Raw genomic sequence first — 21,907 nt, 5'->3', positions numbered from 1 at the left:
TGGGCCTTAGGCCTGTCGCACCTCTTAGGCCTGTCCACACGGTGTATCGCAACTGTTCAGATCCGATTTGTGTGTCCATGCAGCTCTTTCATTTTCCGGAATATCTGCATTGGTTTCTATGGCAATGACGTTGCGTTGATGGAGGGGTTTGCATTTGCAATAGAGATGTTGTCTTATTTAAATTTTACAACATGGAAATGTGTAGCCGCCGCGCTGTAGGAGGCTGCTATGCACAGCTTTTTTTCTGCGCTCGTCACCACCGGTTTCAAAATATGTTTCAAAAATAATATTTTTCTGCTCGTCCCGGAACTTTGCAACAACACAGCCTTGTTTCGGCAGCGACTTTCAGCATGTTTCCTATAACAACATTATTCGTGTGATTTTTTTTGCTGTTCTAATTCTGATCAGATTTCAATCGGATATTAACAAAAATCAGATTTGGACTGACAGTCTGAACAGTCTATGTCGGGATAAGAAATAGAAGGAAGAATTATGAGGTCGTCAGTCCACGACTAAGAAGCTTGCCCAAGGTAACTGACCAAACCGTGACGTAGGTGCAAACCCTCTATACTTGCGTTCATGATGAACCGTGCGAAGTCTGTGGCTTTGCAAATGACTATGTATCTTGTGCATTTCACATGGTCTAAAAACACTGGTTGCACAAAACGGACATCGATACAAATCGCCGACTCTGAAGTCTTCAATGCAAACGCAGTCATTGCTTCGTCTCATTGTAACATGTCCACAACAACTAAATAATTACCAAAGCTGAAAGATGTAACGCAAAGGAAACAACAAATTATGATTCGTATACATGCATTACCAACGCCATCTTCTTTCAGTCTAAAGGAAATTAAGTATTTTTTTTTAGCTAAAGGAAATGACTTAGAAGTATGGTTACTGCTGATTGGCCAACGCAGTTGCCAGGAGGAAACTCCTTTCACCAATGAGAAACCTTTTGACACGCCCTCCCCCCACTACCTTTTGACACACCCTACCCTGTCAACACGTCCATTACTCCAAGCTGCAGCTTCCCCTGTCTCTTTATGTGCGGCTCATGTACGAGAGAGGAGGAGCTGATGCCTCCACCGCAAGATCATGTTTATTAAAGCAGATTTCACAGAAGTCTACAGCGGAACGAGGAACATTGTTTTACTCTCTGTGATCCTGGCATTTTTGAACGGTGAGTGGTAAATCTTTGTTGATAACGTTTCAGTATGTATCTTGCTTTCACTTTCTGGTCTTGCTCATCCACAAGTGAAGTTGCAAATCAGACATGCAAATTCCCTTCCTCTCGTCTAAACACGGCGAGTGAGCACGAGAAGAACTATCATTCCAGAAAATGTAGTCATGTTATTCAGCCTTTTCCAGACTGGAAACACCTATCATCCTGCAGGGACCATATTTGGCCACCTGGTTTGCCTGAGGGGGAGATTTCCTTAATTCACATTCAAGTCATCCGCAGATCCATGTACAGTTTCTTTGTATTCTTTTCACCGCTTTTGCTTTTACATCAGATATTTTGCTGTTAGTTTTGCAGGTCAATATTTTGCATTTGTTACACCATATATTGAATAAAGAAAAACTTCAATAGTGACCACTAACAGGCCCTAAAAAATACACTTTCATCTTGGTATTACTATCATTATGAGGACTTTCCATTGACTTCTATTGTTTTTATTCCAGTGGCGGAGCCCGCATATTTTCATGGGTGTCCAGGCAACTAACAAACGAATTTGACTATAAAGTACTGGACTGTTAGTTACCTACAACACAACTGAATACAATTAATTGTACTTAATTGTAATTGAGGCAGTGGTGGAATAAATCAAGTAATACTGAGTGAACTGAGACCTTTTTTTTTTTGTTTCTTAATCCTAGACTGTAAGATCTGTCAGTGCAACTGAAAAATGAAACACTGAATGTTTCACATTCAATTATTTGCAACTTGCCAAAATAAATTTGCAACAATTCTATCATACTTAATAAACTCATTACACAGGATAAAAACATGTTCTCATTTTAATCCCCATTAGCAACAATGTGAATATGATAAAGGCGGCAACACATAAAACAAATGCCATAGTGTAAAAATATATGTAATTTTATAAACACAATTTGTAATCTGCCTGTCAGGACTCTGGTTTGATCTTCAGCCTTTCTGCTGTGTTTATCTTGTGTCTTGATTGTCAGTTCACCTCACTCTACCATCACAGCTGAATCCTATCCTAATTAGTGCTCTCACTCTCAGTGCTCACACACCTGTTTCTCATTTTTTGCACTGATTTTCTCCACTACTTGCTTCTCTCTTTCTTTGTTTCTTTGTCAGTGTGCCTTGGTTTCCGTCCGTTTCACCACTGTCCCCTCGCCTGAAAGTATTGTTTTGGTTGCTTCTAGACCCTTTAAAGCCTTGTCTGATTATTTATTTTGTTTTGCTGTTTTATTTGCCTAGTTCCTGTTCCCTATCTCATCTCAGCTTCCTCAACCGGTTTGTGACCCCCCTGCGCTCGTCCTGGATTATTGCCTTGGCTTTTTCCCTGAAACGGTTGTTCTGCTACTGGTTTTGACCTCAGCCTGTCCATTGGATTTCGCCTCTGTCTCGCTCCCTTACTTGGTGGCTCGGCTACTAATTTATTTTGTTTTGTATTGTGTTCCTTCAACCTGTTTGGACAATAAATCCTATTTTCAGTTGATCTGCTCTTGGGTTCCTGTTGTCTCTGCCCCACCCTAACACTGCCAACTACCGCAAAATGCTGAATGTTTTCGAGTACAGATTAACTGGACTTTTTATTTTTGCATTAAATGACAGATATAAATTTAATTTAATTTGTGCCTTCTATTAAAAGGAATGAACACTTGAAATATATGTGTGGAATGAATGAATATAATATCCAAGTGTCACTTTTTGAATGGAATTACTGAAATAAATCAACTTTTTGATGATATTCTAATTATATGACCAGCACCTATATATTTGTTTTCTACTATCAAACAGCTTCTATACATATATAATCATAGATATTTAATTTCTCCTTCCAGACGTCTGTCTGTTATTTATTCACCTCTGCAGTAACTTTGATCAGTATTCATTAAAGTCAGATTTTATTTTTATGCTTTTATCCATAACTTTCTATATTTGAAATGTGACTTTTTACATTTACTGATCTGCATAGTTGCAGTGGTAACACTTTATAATTCTGTTCCATCATTAATGAATAACTACACAGGAACAAATGAGTAATGCACTATTAACATTCTAGTAACTACTATTAACTAACAAGAAACTCTGATTAATGAATTAGTAATTAATAGCGCTCAGTCGAATGTGGTTGTTCACTATTAGCTAATCAGTAACTATTTTACATACCTCACTAAAGACTGCTAAAAACTACTATATACAGGTTCATAATTAATATTAATAATATATTATGTATATTATAAGCTAATGGTAACCCCTTAGTAATGACTAAAGTCAAGTGTTTCCAAATCCATCAGAAGGAATTACTATTCAAAATCCTCAATAGCTTACAATGACTTCATTCAATATTAGGTAGTTATCATGTTTTTCACTTTAGAATACTAGAAAGATGTAACACTTGATTCATTACTAGTAAGTTACCGTTACCTTTTATTATAAATTATGCTTTATTCATGTTAATTATGAACCTGTATAGTAGTTCTCAGGAATGAAAAAAGTAGTACTTATTGATTAGCTAATAGTGAACTACCACATTCAACAGAGCACTATTATTTACTAATTTATTATCCAGAGTTTCTTGTTAGTTAATAGACCAATTTCCAGCCGACGTCACAGTTACGTCACGGCGCTAGCTGGTGGCAGAACAAAGTGAAAACTGGAGGCGGCAAATACAAACCAGCACAGATTCGGCTACAAAATAAGGATCTTAAATTATTCTTCTTCTTATTAAATGTCATCTTGTTGTGTTGTTGGGTGCAAGAATCAATGAAAAATGAATATGCTTTATCTGCAATTTTTTATTTCTAGAAAATATTCGCCTCATTAAAATTGCACCGTAATGTCACTCTTTACATTGTCGTCTTCATCGCGCTGGCTCGGCAGAACTGCGGATCGTACCACACAAGTCTTGTACTTGACCATTCAGCACATAGTTATAGGCATCTAAAGATTTACATGCCCTCCGTTTCTCTATCAGGTAGGTGTAGAAGTCAGGCCACTCAACCGGAGGTAGCGTTAACGTTAATCCTGTCAGATCCTCAATCAATGAGTGTAAGGGTCGGCCGGTTCCGTCCGTTAAAATTAACTTTTGCAAATAACAATCGCGGTCCTGGACAGTGAGCGACCTTGCACATTAAGATAAAATCGGATTTTCTCCAGTCATTGTTAAAAACAAGCTAACAAAACTTGCAGACTTTACGTTAGTGAAGCGGCCAGAGGGATCGTTCTGCCACCACCTAAGCTCCGCCCACAGAAAAACGTCACCATGTTTACCAACTGAAAATTGGTCTATAGTAGTTACTAGAATGTTTATAGTGCATTACTCATGGGTTCCTGTGTAGTCATTCATTAATGAAGGAACAGTATTATAAAGTGTTACCGTTGCAGTTACAGAATGAATGTTCGAACTGATGATATCGACGACATCAGCCTTATCAAGGATGAATCTTTGAGGAACTGTTCCTGTTCGCAGGTGTGTCTGGTGAGGCAGCAGAAGCAAAGAAACAGTCAGTTTTGGAGGGAGATTCTATTACTTTACACACTTACCTTACTGAAATACACAAGGTTGATCTGATGTTGTGGATGTATGGAGCTCAAAGCTCTATTATCGCTAAACTCAATGGAAAAAGTCAGAGGATTTCATTTTATGATGTCGATGATGGGAGATTCGGAGACCGACTGCAGCTGGACATTCAGACTGGTTCCCTCAGCATCAGTGACGTCAGGACCAAACACTCTGGAGATTATCAGCTAAAGATCATCAGTACTGAGACCTCTTACAAGACGTTCAGTGTGACCGTCCATGGTGAGTAGCGCAGGTCTAATCATTTTATTTGGTCTGTTGTTTGCACACAATTACAGTAGCCGCGTTTCCATTGCATAATTGAGCAAATTGACAAAAAACTATTTAGAAATGACTGTGTTTCCATTGCATGTTATGCGCCTAAAACTTAATTTTTTCCTCTCACGATAATCATTCCAAATATCATGCCGGTGGATATTGGTTGGTTTATCGCAGCCACTGCACTAGCCATTATTTCAATGGAAGGAGAAGTAGTTGTGTTTTCAAACATTAATGTAGAGGAAAGACTCTTATACTGGGAGCGGCACATGAGAGGAGTTTCTGGGTGTTTCTCCCTCATATTTGCTTAAGCTCTTGATAAACTGTGGCATTTCTTTGTTGTTTAGAATCAAGTATTCCATACTTTTATTCCACACAAGTATTCCATACTGATACTTTTGTCTTTTATGAGTTTAATGAATAACTCTGCCTCATCTTCTGTTCAAATATACTGCGCCATCTTTAAAGAATGATCGACTTTTACGTACACCAGATGACCTGTTAATGCGCAAAAACTTTTTTCCATTGTAGTTTTTCGAAATTGCCTGAAAAACCACCTCATACGAGCATAAAAACTTTTTTGCGATATATGAGAGGAATTGCGAAATTGATGTGTTTCCAATGGGCGTATTTTCAATTCGCAATTTTAATTCGCGTAATTTGAAGGGTAATGAAAACGCGGCTAGTGACACATGCATAACTTTCAGTGTTGGGGAGTAGTTAACTACAAGTAGCGACGCTACTAACTTAACTTCATTTTTCAGTAGCTTGGCAGTAGCTCAGTTGCTTTTTAAACAGTGTAGCTTTTCCAGTAGCTAACTACTTTTTGCAGCAAGTAGCGGTGTAGCGCGAGCAAAAGCTACATTGTGTTTTGTTGAGCCTGCGCGAATCAGCGCGATGCAAGGATATTCTTCTTCTTGTTAGATTACAAACTAATTTGTTTTGCCATTACCGCCACCTGTTGTTTATTCACGCATCTTGCGGCTAACGGTTCACTGACGTACAGAAGACCTCAAGCACAAATTTAAGGACGCACATACAGGTGATTAATGGCCACTTTAAATGTATTAATTATCCTGCTTTATTGCTCTCTATGTTACATCAAATTTCTATTTCTGATTTAATTACAATGAACCGCCATGATCTGTCCGCCAGTTTGGTAATGAACATAAAAGACCACTAAACTAAAGTTTGCGCCATCGTGTTTGTCAGTTGAACAAAAAATGTAATCTTAGTTTGTTTATCGCACGACAAAGGCTTTGATCTAATTAAATTGGTGTATAGATGTGTTGTGACTGGATCCAGAGCGAACCGAACTGTGCTCACAAGCAGCTTGTGATTCAGGTTCTTCTTTCACAGTAAATTCTGCGAGCTCCATCACTGCATGTGAGCGAGTTTAACGTGCATTGTCAGTGCCACATGTGAGCGCTTGTTCAATGTATTTTCTTGCCAAAATGCAACCATCTCACAATCGGTATTTTTGAGAAAAAGTCTATACATGCAATTTACGTTGGATGTATATTTTGTTCTTGCAATGTTGTATTTGTTGCAATTTTGCACTTTTGACAAACAGTCTGAGATATTTGAGTGTTGTGTGTAATAAAACAATAAAAATCATAATTGTATTGCATTGTTTACTTAAAACATTCCTCAGACACTTATTCAGTTATTTATAATATATGTTGTTAAAAAAAGCAAAAGTAGTTTCAATGTAGCTAGCTACTTTTTGATCGTAACTTGTAGTGTAGCTAACTACTTTTCCAAAAGGATAGCTTGACTGTAGTTTAACTACTTTAACTAACGAGTAGCTTGTAGCTTGTCAAACTACAGTTTCAAAGTAGCTTCCCCAACACTGATAACTTTCAGCAGTGAAATCTGAAATCTGTTCCTGTTTGTTCTCCAGATGTGTTTTTTGCTGGGATAACAAACAAGAAAGAGGGAGAATCCGTTACTCTACATACTGGTGTTAATGAAATACAGAAACATGATGCGATTCTTTGGATGTTTGGACCGTTGATTCCAGACACTTTCGTAGCTGAAATCAACATTACAATCCATAAGATCTCATGCAGTGATGACAGACTACGGCTGGATGATCAGACTGGATCTCTGACCATCACAAACACCAGAACCACAGATACAGGAGTGTATCAACTACAGATCACCAACACTAAAGAGACCTTCTACAAGAGATTCAATGTTTTTGTTGGTGAGTAGATTTTTACATTTTAACGATCCTTCTTACGTTGCATTTTTTTATGCTTGGTAATTAATTAATACTAACAATGATTTGTTCAAATTATATGGTGATGTATTATAGAACATGTGTGAAAAGATTTTAACATTTATAATGTTTGCATTCATGATTCTTTTTGTGTGAAATACCTTGAAATTTTTAGGTATTTATATATTTTATATATATTATATATTTTTTAAAATATATAGTAAATTAAGAATATCCATTCATCACTGTCATAAACACTTAAGCAATCAAGTGTATTTGTGTCACCGGTCCTACTCGAACCAGGGTCTCTGGTGTGGGAGGTGGATGCACTAATAAGGCTGGATGACCACAGTCAGTTGGACAAACAACAGCTCTTACTGGCCTACCACAGTTACACTCACCCCCCTTAACCTCATCCCCATCCGGGGTCAACGGCACCAAATGTAACCGGTCCTAGTATCGTGAAGTCGTGTTGATGTTGTTCACTCACCGGTTTGATGATCAGATGCACCGTATGCAGCTTTTAACAAAATCCACTTATTTAAAACTCCTTAAATTATATTGTAACAACCGCATGGAATACAAGAACAGGACACAAGGATGACAGTTAACACACAATTCTTTAATAATGACTAAAACACAACACAATCTCATAAAACACGTTACCCCCCTTGGACCCCACGTAGACGGGCTCACATTTAGCGGGGAATATACAATATAATTCCCTTTGTCATTACAAGTTTTTTTTTTTAAATGTAAAAATTGAGTGTTCATCAGAGAGCGTCCAAGACCCTAGGATTTTTGTTGCACTTGAACCACGAATACACACACACAAAAAAAAATAGTTTTGGGGTAGTTTTGTGGTTGAAATTTAAAAAGTAACAAATCCTTCCCTCGCGGGTCAGTTTGAGGAATGAATATAATGCAAGGTATGCTTTAGTACACAGAAACACTTAAAAATGCTCAAAATTCAAACAAAAAATGCTAAAAACCTATCCAAAAAATTAGGGGTCACCGTGAAGACGGGTGTCAGATTGTTTTCATAGCCTCGGCACAATACGGCACATTTGATTAAACTGTTTCAGTGTTCACAAAGCCTCGATCTGCCCACCACTATTGCTTGTCCTTTCTTTCTTTTTCTTTCTTGAATAATCAGCTTCACACGCATCACCTGTACACATTAATATCATTAGGAAGCACCCATTCACACAGACTAAGTGTGTACGTTAAACATACCCAAATTGAAATAATTTCCTTCTATTCATCACAATATTTAATTAATTAGAATATTACTTAAGACCAATACAAAAAAAAAGGATTTTTAGAAATGTTGGCCAACTGAAAAGTATGAACTTGAAAAGTATGAGCATGTACAGCACTCAATACTTAGTTGGGGCTCCTTTTGCCTGAATTACAGCAGCAATGCGACGTGGCATGGAGTCGATCAGTCTGTGGCACTGCTCAAGTGTTATGAGAGCCCAGGTTGCTCTGATAGTGGCCTTCAGCTCTTCTGCATTGTTGGGTCTGGCGTATCGCATCTTCCTCTTCCCAATACACCATAGATTTTCTATAGGGTTAAGGTCAGGCGAGTTTGCTGGCCAATTAAGAACAGGGATACCGTGGTCCTTAAACCAGGTACTGGTAGCTTTGGCACTGTGTGCAGATGCCAAGTCCTGTTGGAAAATGAAATCTGCATCTCCATAAAGTTGGTCAGCAGCAGGAAGCATGAAGTGCTCTAAAACTTCCTGGTAGACGACTGCGTTGACCTGGGACCTCAGAAAACACAGTGGACCAACACCAGCAGATGACATGGCACCCCAAACCATCGCTGACTGTGGAAACTTTACAATGGACTTCAAGCAACGTGGATTCTGCAGTCCAGTCCTTTTTGTCTTTAGCCCAGGCGAGACGCTTCTGACGCTGTGTCTTTTTCAAGAGTGGCTTGACACAAGGAATGCGAAAGCTGAAACCCATGTCTTGCATACGTCTGTGCTTTGTGGTTCTTGAAGCACTGACTCCAGCGCACGTCCACTCTTTGTGAATCTCCCCCACATTTTTGAATGGGTTTTGTTTCACAATCCTCTCCAGGGTGCAGTTATCCCTATTGCTTGTACACTTTTTTCTACCACATATTTTCCTTCCCTTCGCCTCTCTATTAATGTGCTTGGACACAGAGCTCTGTGAACAGCCAGCCTCTTTAGCAATGACCTTTTGTGTCTTGCCCTCCTTGTGCAAGATGTCAATGGTCGTCTTTTGAACAGCTGTCAAGTCAGCAGTGTTCCCCATGATTGTGTAGCCTACAGAACTAGACTGAGGGGCTGTTTACACCTGGCCACTTCATGCGTTTTCTGTGATCGGATAGCTATCCGATCGTGAAAAGACCAGATTTAAATGCCCTCCGAAACGCATTCGAGACGGATTTGAATCCGATCGCTCACACCACTTCAGGAGGAGGTCTGGGCCGCATTCCAGACAAAACTGGACAAGTGTAAATGCATCTGGTTGTTGAAACCACCATGTAAATTTTACTCCTCCCAAAAATGCTAAAAAAGTAAACGTGTGAGAGCGTGTTATAGGCTATATGTCATGTTATAGTCAGATATGACGACGACCCTACTGCAACATGTATTACCGCAGATGAGCAGCTGAGCGTCTATTCATCAAGCCAACTCGCCAAAAATTATCGCAAATCAAAGTGAAAGTATGTCGCAGACGCTTAACACGCAATCATCTTCATTTAAAGTAAAGAAACGTCTCGGTTACGTATGTAACCCTCGTTCCCTGAAGGAGGGAATGGAGACGTAGTCTGAGCGTGATCCCACTGGTTCCACCAGTGCATACGAGTGATAGGCCTGGCTTCGGACGTTCCGCCATGTCCATTGCCGAAGGGTATGGAGGAACTCGACTGGGTTCGGCTAAAAAGGGAAACTCAACTGGAGCAAGAATTGCGCACGTATCCAGTCCATAGGAGGGGAATGGCGCAGCAAGCCGACACAACGAACCGGGCTTACAGTGAAACTGGCTTCATGTGGAGGGAGCCCACGGGAAGCAGCGGTGCGACTTAGGTGTCGCCCAGCCCTCAACTCTTGAATATCTGTCAGCGAAGCACTCTGTGTCAACGCCTAAGCGGGAGCACACACTCATTTAAGAGGAGTGTGTTTAGAATGTGTTCAGGCGTTGTTGTTGTTTTTTTTAGAATTATTTACTTGCTATTATTACATAAAATTATTATTCATTACTTTTTTGTTTACCTTATCAAAGATTTTATTTTAAAAACTACATTTTAGTGACAGTACACTGTATTTAAAAGAAATGTTGCAATTTTATAGCAAAAAATAAAACAAATAAATATCGGTTCTATATATCGGTTATCAGACAAATAATTGGTATCGGTTATAAAAAAAAAAACAATATCGGTCGATCTCTATGTGAGTTTGAATTTAATTAGCCTACAATGAAACACATTAATAGTACATTAATATGTATGATAGGCCTTTTTAATTAACGTATGTTTTTATGTATCAATGCAGAATTGTTCACTTCAGCATCGCAATACATTGAAAAAACGATTCTATTCCACAGCTGTAATATGCAACACAACCGATTCTGTTAAAATCTCAGAAAATGTAGTTCAGTGATTCATCACTAATCTAAATCTAAAACACCGTTTTAAACTGAAACCGGAAAACTTTGTATGCATTTTGCCCGTTCATTTACACGACAACTGCATTTTTGGGGCTTGAGAACGAAAGCTTTTTAAAACGATGCCGTTATCGTCTCTGTGCAAACTACAAAAACGCGAATCTGTGACAACGGTGACGTTGTGCGCATTCATATTACATGTTCACCCATATGTATTACGTGCTTGCGTGATTATTGAATAAGGGACATCACCAACTACTGGCCTGGCATGCATAATAAAGCCTTTTTAGTCATATTCGCAGATCCGTGTGAACGGGGATCGTTTTGACAACGTTGTTGTCTGTTTTTAGTACATTGTTGTCGTGTAAACACACCCTTAATCCCTCAGATTTGTTGAGATTGTATTTAACTCATATAGTTTTCATGTAAGCTCAGACGTACAGGACTTATTTACACTAATGACTGTCTCTCTCTAGCTGTTCCTGAGCCAGGTCCTTCTTCAGGAGGTTTAGCCACACTCTGTTTCTGTGTGCTGCTAGTTGTGGCTGCAGCTGTAACCGCTGGTGTGTGTTACTATCGCCGCAAGTACTCTCGACTAAAGGGTAAGTAGTACAGAGTCAAGTTTCCTCCTTGATCTATTTTATGGTGCGTTCACGTGCTATGGAAAACATGATATTTTCCACTTGTGAACTGGTATTTACCAGTGTGTTGCGTTCAAGTGCTTTTGTTGTCGTAATGTGGTAAAAAGATGGCGATCCAGACCTGTTATTTAGCTAAAACTATTTTAGATTGCTTAAGTCATCTGCTACAGCAAGAAAATGATTTATCAAAACTCAAACGGTAAATAATATGCTGTATATTTTCTAGATCATGAATAGTACATATTTTTATCATTCACGACTCTCGCGTTGCTCTCCGCCATTTTGAAAAGGTCAAAGGTTATCTCATCTCGGCAACTCGTGCATCAAAATATTCTACGAGCTGCCTAGTGGAAAATACCACATGAGGGGGTGTTCATGTGCATTTTTCACGTCGGCTTTTGGTATTTACCATAATTACCATAGCACGTGAACGCACCATAAGTCATTAAAAGATTTCAAGGAAATAATTTAACACCATAAGAGTAAGAAACCATTATTGTGTTCTCTAGAGAGATTGAGGCCTTGTCTACACTAGTAAGTTTTCGTTTGAAACACTAAGACAGCGTTTTTATTAAAGCTGCAGTCCGTAGCTTTTTTAAGTTAAAAATAATCCAAAATAATTATATTAAAAAAAACTTATTCTGCCAGTGGTCAAAACTATCTGCTTGCCATAGCTAGATTCAAAACGGTTAGCTTGTAATAATGATTTTAATTCCAGTGGTACTGGTGGGTTTCCGCGGGAAATTCGAGCATGTCTTTGCGTCATGACGTCACACCCGTACACATAAAGAAGGAGTTTCGGCTAGCCGGCTATACTGCGCGTGAGGAGATGTTTAGATGTATAGGCTTTTCTTGCAGCACTTTACATAATTAAACTTATGGCATCCAGAAAGATCCAAACAACAATCATCAGTGTCAACTGGAGATTCAGCAGTTATAAAACCCAAAAGACTTCGTACTTCGGATTTAAGGTGGCTAGAGAAAGAGAAAGAAACCGTCTCATGCGAACACAAGGATTTAAACATCGGCGGGGCTTTTGAAAAGTGCGTGAACTCCGTGTTTTGAAGGGGTTCAAAACGGAAGAAGAGACGGCTTTTTTCTGCTGAACAAGTAAGTTAAGACATTTCAATAGTTCAATCGTGTAACAGTACGTTTTCCTAATTCACACAGTTATGGAGTTTCCTTTGTTGTGCCTTTCTCGTTTTGCTATTATGGAGAATATGAATTCTGAACTACACAGGTAACCATAAAACACATTAAATTTAACATTAGTCACGCAATGCTGATGTAGTTAACATGAACAATTTGAGAACAAAGTAGGCTATAATTTGCACGGTTGCTGTAAATCGCGTTGATTAAATCTAACGAAGCTTATCATGTCGAATGCTTTTTCTCCCTTAGTTGGTCAGAACAAAAATGGATGTTACTTACTTGTTCAGAAGACATTTTCTTATGAAAATTCTTATGTTGGTCAAACTTTCAAAAAGTGAATCTGTGATTCTGTATGACAGTATCCACACAGCGCGGTGACTGACAGCACCACTCGCCTCAAAACACTGTGTTCATCCGCGCTGTTTCATGTCGATTTACAACCCACGTAAAGATGATAATTCCGCGAATCACTGCCGTTACAGATTTCGAACAGAGAGATGGCGACAAAGAGGAAAAGCTACGGACTGCAGCTTTAATGAAAATTAAGCTTTTTGAAAACGCTCTCCAAAGTGGATACATTTGAAAATTTGTTTTTGCGTTGTAGTGTGGACTGTCAAAACGGATGTATTTACAAATGATGATGTAAGTTTAGTCATGTGATGGCATATTGTACCAATAGATATTCATGTTTATACCGGTATTGTGACTGTTATGTGCTATTCACTTTCACATTGTTGCTAAAATATGTTACTTTGCACACTCTTCATATCACAGTCCTGCAAAGATACAGAATTTACTCACATTTGCTGTCCTGCATCAAAACATCAGAGCAGTTGCGTTTTAGACCAAACATATGGTAACTGAGAGTGAATATCTATGAATATGAATCAGTGAATGGTGAGATATTTTGCTAAATAAAACGATCCTGTCCGAAGAATTGTGCTATAACTTCATTTATTTTCCCGTCTGTATTGTCTCAGTGAGCTTTTGTGAGGTTTTATGCATGCGCAGAAAGGTGAATTTAGCATTTTCCAAAAGTTTCTCATCCACACTGAAACGTTGGAAAACACGTGGACGGAGAGCATTTTTAAGCGAAAACGCCGTTTTCAAATGTATCCGGATTAATGTAGATGTAGCCTGAGAGAACTGGGCATTTACAAGCTATTAAACTACAGCTTTTCAGATTAACATCGATGGAGTTCTTGGTTGATTTCGGGTTAGGTGTTTTGCTCAAAGGGAACTCAGTCATTTCCTCCTGGTACTGAGAATTTAACCCGCAACCTTCGGGTTACCAGTCGGACTCGTCTGCTTGCTGATATCACTGACAGTTATATACATTTTATTTCTGAAAAATTTCCTTTTCCTTCCCTGGGTGCTGTGAATAGATGAAAGGAAGACAAAAGAAGTTACAGAGGGAGATTCTGTCACTCTACACACTGGTATAACTGATCTACAGAGATATGATAAAATACTCTGGAGTTTCGGACCTAGAGGCTATGTCATCGCTCAAATTTCTGTAAAGACCAATGAGACCTCACTTGGAGATGACGAGAGATTCAGAGACCGATTGCAGCTGAACAGTGAGACTGGAGATCTCACCATCAGAGACGTCAAAATCACACACTCAGGAGATTATCAGTGGAAGCTCTTCAGCACCAGAGAGACCAAATCCAAAAGATTCAAGGTTGTTCTCTATGGTGAGTAGCTCAATCTTTCAGTATAAACAGTATTATCAACTCTAGCCTTGTTGCTTTTGCTGCATGTTATTAGGGGCCAATCACTGAGGGTGTGTTAGCTTACTTCCAAAGTCATGAAACGGCGAGTGGGGAGTCTAGGGAGTGTCTTGGCAGCTGCCAATGATGATGATACTCCAAAGGCTGCTTGTCAGTATGAATGATATAAACCAACTCTGACGTTCAGATTTGAAGATATCCCTCTTTGGGTTTGGGTTGGTAGGGTGCTCTAAATGGTTGCTAGGGCGTGGCTAGACAGTTAGCAGGTTCAAACTAATAGACTGAATGTCTGCACAAATCAAACAAGTCAAACTCGCTTGACAGTCCTAAAGCTCGTCCTGGGTTGACATTTCATTCAGTAGCATTAGCCAGTTTTGATTTATATGCTGTTTAATATTTAATATCAGCAGAGAAGAGGTGTGTTTTCGACTTTGAATCAGAGCATGAAGAAAGTAAGGAGCAAGTTATTACATTTTGGTTAAATTATGAAATTTTTTATGACACGTTCATGTGCTAATCGTTCATAATTAGACAGGCAACATGCAATAAGAAAACCGGGTCAATTGTGATTTTATTGTTGACTTTAGTCAAAAAACATTTTCAATTCAAATCACTTTCTACATTTTTCATCCACTTATCTTCGCATGATGGTCTTCCACAGATTTAATTAACAATTCACCTTAATGTGGTCAGAGCAGTGTTGCAGATGGTATCCGCATGCTTTTGACATGATGAACTGTTTGCTCATGGGGATTCAGGTTTGAATCTGGTCGGAGTTATTAAACGTATAAACTATTAATCCTCTGGTGCTCTTCGTGTGGCGGTAAAAATCACAGAAATTATTTTATTTCAATAAAAACATTTTATTTCAATGATTTTAATGTACTATATTTTAGAGCGATAATGTTTTTTATTTAATATTTTGTTTTTTAAGGGATTTTATGGTTTTAAATTATATTTAAAATCTGATATTTATATGAATTTATAATCCATTTATTCACTTTTTGAGCATAGACCTTCCAGATTAGATTTCCAATTTAAACTGTGGTAAATCTTGGATGCTTTAGAGCACAGACTTAAGTTTGATCTCTTTTCAAAGATGACCCTTGGCAGATTATGAAAAAATACTATTTTCTATATGAAATATATAGACTCACCTAAAGGATTATTAGGAACACCTGTTCAATTTCTCATTAATGCAATTATCTAATCAACCAATCACATGGCAGTTGCTTCAATGCATTTAGGGGTGTGGTCCTGGTCAAGACAATCTCCTGAACTCCAAACTGAATGTCAGAATGGGAAAGAAAGGTGATTTAAGCAATTTTGAGCATGGCATGGTTGTTGGTGCCAGACGGGCCGGTCTGAGTATTTGACAATCTGCTCAGTTACTGGGATTTTCACGCAGAACCATTTCTAGGGTTTACAAAGAATGGTGTGAAAAGGGAAAAACATCCAGTATGCGGCAGTCCTGTGGGCGAAAATGCCTTGTTGATGCTAGAGGTCAGGGGAGAATGGGCCGACTGATTCAAGCTGATAGAAGAGCAACTTTGACTGAAATAACCACTCGTTACAACCGAGGTATGCAGCAAAGCATTTGTGAAGCCACAACACACACAACCTTGAGGCGGATGGGCTACAACAGCAGAAGACCCCACCGGGTACCACTCATCTCCACTGCAAATAGGAAAAAGAGGCTACAATTTGCAAGAGCTCACCAAAATTGGACAGTTGAATACTGGAAAAATGTTGCCTGGTCTGATGAGTCTTGATTTCTGTTGAGACATTCAGATGTTAGAGTCAGAATTTGGCGTAAACAGAATGAGAACATGGATCCATCATGCCTTGTTACCACTGTGCAGGCTGGTGGTGGTGGTGTAATGGTGTGGGGGATGTTTTCTTGGCACACTTTAGGCCCCTTAGTGCCAATTGGGCATCGTTTAAATGCCACGGCCTACCTGAGCATTGTTTCTGACCATGTCCATCTCTTTATGGCCACCATGTACCCATCCTCTGATGGCTACTTCCAGCAGGATAATGCACCATGTCACAAAGCTCGAATCATTTCAAATTGGTTTCTTGAACATGACAATGAGTTCACTGTACTAAAATGGCCACCACAGTCACCAGATCTCAACCCAATAGAGCATCTTTGGGATGTGGTGGAACGGGAGCTTCGTGCCCTGGATGTGCATCCCACAAATCTCCATCAACTGCAAGATGCTATCCTATCAATATGGGCCAACATTTCTAAAGAATGCTTACAGCACCTTGTTGAATCAATGCCACGTAGAATTAAGGCAGTTCTGAAGGCGAAAGGGGGTCAAACACAGTATTAGTATTGTGTTCCTAATAATCCTTTAGGGGAGTGTATTTTCAAAAATATGTTTTACTCTAAAACTGTAATGAAAATCAAAGCCATAAACAAGTTGTGTTCAAAATGTGAGCCTGATATCTCAGAAAATGAGCTTTCAGTGAGATGTTGTTTGGCTGCAGAACCAAAAGTTTCCACTAGATGAAATTCGTCTCCCATTAATTTCCAATGCGCTCATTTTTGACCTCGAGGAGCACAAGTGTGACTATTTCTTTCAGGACCATTTAACTTGTTCGAATCATCATGTCCATGATTTTTTTTTTCACATAGCAAGTGCCAAAACCTTTACCAAGTTTCGTACCATTCCGATAAAGTAAAAAAATTCTAAAACAAATGTAAAATTGTAAGAGCACCAGAGGATGATATTAAAACATATAAAGCTGAATGCGCTTAACATTGCACATATGCCTTGTGTTCAGTATTCAGTAAACTCAGTTTCACCAGCTCACTCTTATTTGTTCTCATGTTCACATTTCTTCATGCAGTGGACTCACTACGATTCTCAGAGGGAGAAAACGTCACTCTAGACACTGGTGTTAGTGAACTACAGAGGGATGATCAGATTCTCTGGAGGTTTGCATCTGAAGACACCATTATAGCTAAAAGAGATAGAAACACCAATCAAACAACCGATCCTGATGGGAGATTCGGAGACAGACTACAGATGGATGATCAGACTGGATCTCTCAGTATCACAAACACCAAAATCACAGACTCTGGAGATTATCACCTACAAATCAGCAGCAGAGATAAAGTCTCGTATAAGACGTTTAGAGTTACAGTATGGTGTGAGTAGCTCAAGTCTTTTATTGAAATTATGATACCCTTATATTCAGCATTCAGTGAACTGGGATGTTCACATGCACACTCTTATGATCATATTTTTTCTATTGCATGTGGTGCCGTGGCATGAAGTGGATACACTGAAAGTGACAGCGGGAGACTCAGTCACTCTAAACACTGATATAACCGACCTAGAGGAAGACAGTAAGATACTGTGGACACATGGAGATAATGACACTTGCATTGCTAAAATCAACAGAGCCACCGGTAAGACCTCAGTGTATCGTGGTAATGATGTGAGATTCAGGGACAGACTTCAGCTGGATCATCGGACCGGATCTCTGACCATCTGGAACATCAGCATCGCACATTCTGATGTTTATAAACTTCAGATTATCAGCCACACAGGAAGGACTCAGTGTATCGTGGTAATGATGTGAGATTCAGGGACAGACTTCAGCTGGATCATCGGACCGGATCTCTGACCATCTGGAACATCAGCATCGCACATTCTGATGTTTATGAACTTCAGATCATCAGCCACACAGGGAATATATGCAAGAGATTTGCTATTATTGCCAAAGGTGAGAATATCATGTCTTTTAACGTGATAATGATTTGTTTAGATCTACAATTTTGATGCTCTGAAATGAACTAACCTTCAAAGACAAACTGCATCTAACCCGCTATAGGTCTGTATTGTGTGACTTTGCTGTTGACAGCATTTTTCTGCAGTGCGTTAGAAACTTGGGAATACAGACTTTTTTCAGTACATACAAGACAATGCACTTTTCAGAATGGAGAATCTTGAAAGTAAAGATCAGTGTTGGGGGAAACTCAGTACAAGTAACTTGAGTTACATAATATTTAAAATATTTTTTTGGAAATTGAAGTAATGCGTTACTTTACTAGTTACGCATTACTTCAATTTCCAAAAAAAATGTAAGTTAATTTTTCTAATAAGTAACACTAGTTACTTTTTCACATTTAATGACTGAAAGCTCTCCTGTCCCCATGTTGAGAGGAATAAAGTGAGGAGGTGTGTGTTCGTTGTGTAAACATGATGGTTATTTTAGTTAGACTAAATGTGAACATGCATTTACTCATCTCACGTGCAAGAAAACATTCAGTATTCCTCAAAATGAATAAAAACAGTAAAATGCAATCTCAGAATTTTACTCAACTTTTATAAATAACTATTAAATAACACCAATATACTTTATGTATTTAATCTCACTTTATTAACCAATGTCTTTGCTGCTAACCTTCAATTATCTAATTCAACCATACTAATAAGCAAAAAATACTTAAGATTATATTTAGAAATAAGAGTGTTGAACTTCCTTCTCCTGTATCCTAATATTTTTTAATCCAGAATATCAGCAGCGGAGAGGTGTGTTTGAGCGGCGCCCTCTACTGTACAGGAGTGAATATGCAGAAAGTAAAACAAGTAAATTCCACTAGCAGATTGTAATGACTGGCAAAAATGTTGATAAATCAAACTCTTAAAAGCAGGGCTTAAATAAGGAGACAGGAATGAACATGAAATTCATCTAAATGTATTTCAAGTTCTATGACTTAGCCTGAGCATTCAGTGCACCTGAGATGTTAATCTGCACACATTTTCTCTCTTTCTCTTCTTTATACTGTCTGTTGTGACAAATGAAGAAAACAAAGTGTCAGTGATGGAGGGAGATTGTGCCAAACTAAACACTGATGTTAGTGAACTACAGAGAGATGCTCTGATACTGTGGATGTTCGGCCCCAAAGACAATCTCATAGCTAAAGCTGATATAGAGAATGAGAGGACATCTACATATGATGGTGTTGGTGGGAGATTCAGAGACAGACTGGAGCTGGACCATCAGACTGGATCTCTGATCATCACAAACACCACAATCACTGACTCTGGACTTTATAAACTCAAGATCATTAGCAGCAGAGAGACCAAATATACGCAATTCCGAGTTACTGTTCATGGTGAGTGGCTCAAGTTAATGATCAGTGATCAGATCCCTGTGAAGATGCACACAGTTTTCTACAAAATAAAATCCAATTTCAGTAGATAAATATATAATCTGCTAGTAATGTTTAGTACAAATTTCTAAAATAAAAATGGTTTAGTTCAAAGTTAGAAGTCATCCATTCCCCAGTATTAAAAAGAAAACATAAACATATATAAACAGTCCATATAAAAAAGACTGATATTTAACTTAAATTTGTCTTTGATCAGATACAAATCCCTGATTTCCACACTCTTTATATCAGTGTATTGATAAAAATATATGATTTTTACACTCTTTACATCGGTGTATTGCAGATGTAGAAACACTAACACACTACATGTAGTTTCAGCATCAAGTCATTGTCTCTACACCATCTGTGATTCTTTCTTTCTTCTTTTTTTACAGGGAACAGAGGGAGAGAGATAAACAGAGAAGATGCTGTGGGATCCTCTCCGAGAGAAAACTCAGAGCAGATAGCATTGCTTCAAATGAACATCGGCACTAGTGTTTGACAGATTAATCTTATTCCACTTTTAAAATAAATCAAACAAATTTTTATTTTATTTTTATGAACCACTAACATCCATCTTACAAACAGACACTATCTGTTTGGTGCTGTTGAGCTGTGAAATTAGTAAAAAGTCCTTTGATTTGTGGTTTTTACACCAGTATTCCCCGCCTGATGTATGTGATGACATGAAAAGCAGGTTAGCGGTAATTTGCACGTTTAACTAGTGGTGGCTGGTGCCAAAAACTTTTTGGGGTGGTGGTGTAACAAATTGAAAATCACACCGTCAGTAGCGACGGATCCCTTGTGAAAAAAAAGTGTGCTAAATTGTATTGAAAGCATTCTTTTATTTAATATGCTTCAAATTTTTATATAACTAAAATTAAAGGCCACTTAAGTGTACTTAGAAAGTACACTTTAATGAAAATATTTCTAAACACACCTAAGTGTTTAAAAATGCACTTTGTAATAATGTCTACTTAAGTTTTACTTAAAGAAAGTACACTTTCATTACAATATTTCTAAACACACTTATGTGCCCATTTTTAAAATGATTAAAATTTAATTAATGCTTTTGAAATGTATTTTTCCTCTAAACTTCAATACATTTATCAATACTTTCACCAGCTCCTGCTCTATGAACTCGACTACAAGTGTCAGTTTTCTACATAATATTTGACAATAAAATGTAATTTATGAGAGGAGTACTTTATTTGTGCTTAATTTAAGTAATGCACTGTACTTTACATCTGTGTACATGATACTTTTAACATCATTGTTGGTATAAGTCAATTAAACACATTTAATTGCATTAATTGCAAGCAAAGGATTAACAAATCTAAACAAAATTAATTTGCATTCAAATTCAATTTGAATCAGACTACACTACACTGTAAAAATGATTGATTTTTAGGTAAACTTCTAGGTGACGTTCTGTGAACTCAGAGTCTAACTACACAATGAGTTAGAACAACTTTAACTTGAACAGAAATGAAAAAGCTGAAATACAGTAACATTTAACCAGAGAAGGACCTGCTGCAGCCTGCACATCCGGTTGACACGCGCAGCCCTGCCTCGATCTGCAAGATCAGAGTAAATGATCTGATCTCAAGTACACCTGCTGCAGCCTGCAAAGGCAGATCATCAATATAATGTAGACAAACAGATTCATTCAATATCAGTCATGTGTGGAGTAAAATATAGTTTATAGGCAGTTAAAGCATTGAGAAATTTAAAACAGAAAGCCCAAAAGGCAAACATATTACCTCATGGATTTCAGATAAAATTATAAAATGACCGCTTCCCGATGCAAATGCAATCAGCAGACAAAAGTATGATAGTTGATAAAATAAGACAATAAAAGAATGATAGTTGATCAAATATAAAAAGTAACAATAACAATGTATTAATAAAAATGTAACATTTAATCAATAATTACCCAAAGCAAATACAAAAATGTGAAAACTAATGAGATGGATCTGTCTTCTTGCTTAAAAGAAGGGATGGGTATCATGGGTATTGAAATGGGTATGTTAACAGTATTACTCTTAATGCTGCTGATTGACCCGGTACTTTAATGGGTTTTAGGAGAGAGAGAAAACCCAGCAATAAATTAAGAACAGAATTAATACGACTTTTTATTCTGAAATGTAAAATAAACAATATACAGCAAAAGAAACAGCATGTTTGAACAAATTACTATTATAAAAAAAAAAACCTTAATGAATATAAAACATCTATTTGTAAATGCACTAGTATAAAGGCATTTTTAGTGTTAGATAAGTTTATATACTGTATAATTTTTA

At 37.9% G+C, this 21,907-nt stretch overlaps 1 protein-coding gene across 1 annotated transcript; it reads left to right on the top strand.

Annotated features, from left to right (window-relative positions):
- Nucleotides 1-1,030: 1,030 nt before the first annotated feature.
- On the top strand, nucleotides 1,031-20,106 carry LOC130096041 (uncharacterized). The gene is made up of 10 exons (XM_056262672.1): nucleotides 1,031-1,183; nucleotides 4,671-5,003; nucleotides 6,943-7,248; nucleotides 11,382-11,507; nucleotides 14,084-14,395; nucleotides 17,291-17,593; nucleotides 17,721-18,016; nucleotides 18,121-18,172; nucleotides 19,257-19,568; nucleotides 20,000-20,106. Exons 1-10 carry the CDS (start codon nucleotides 1,099-1,101, stop codon nucleotides 20,104-20,106), a joined length of 2,232 nt encoding a protein of 743 aa, XP_056118647.1. The 5' UTR covers nucleotides 1,031-1,098.
- The last annotated feature ends 1,801 nt before the right edge of the window (nucleotides 20,107-21,907 follow it).

This window comes from Rhinichthys klamathensis, unplaced genomic scaffold (genome assembly GCF_029890125.1).
Source record: "Rhinichthys klamathensis goyatoka isolate OS25496 unplaced genomic scaffold, OSU_Roscu_1.1 h1tg000011l_1, whole genome shotgun sequence".
In the NCBI taxonomy this organism is placed as follows: domain Eukaryota; kingdom Metazoa; phylum Chordata; class Actinopteri; order Cypriniformes; family Leuciscidae; genus Rhinichthys; species Rhinichthys klamathensis.
This window is presented reverse-complemented; position numbering and strand designations above follow the sequence as displayed.

Bases quoted from the DNA above. Each gene is read 5' to 3' on its own strand.
- LOC130096041 (XM_056262672.1), top strand. From the start codon at position 1,099: ATGTTTATTAAAGCAGATTTCACAGAAGTCTACAGCGGAACGAGGAAC. The intron at 5,004-6,942 runs GTGAGTAGCGCA...TTTGTTCTCCAG, and splicing joins GTTCAGTGTGACCGTCCATG to ATGTGTTTTTTGCTGGGATA. The intron at 18,173-19,256 runs GTGAGAATATCA...TGACAAATGAAG, and splicing joins ATTTGCTATTATTGCCAAAG to AAAACAAAGTGTCAGTGATG.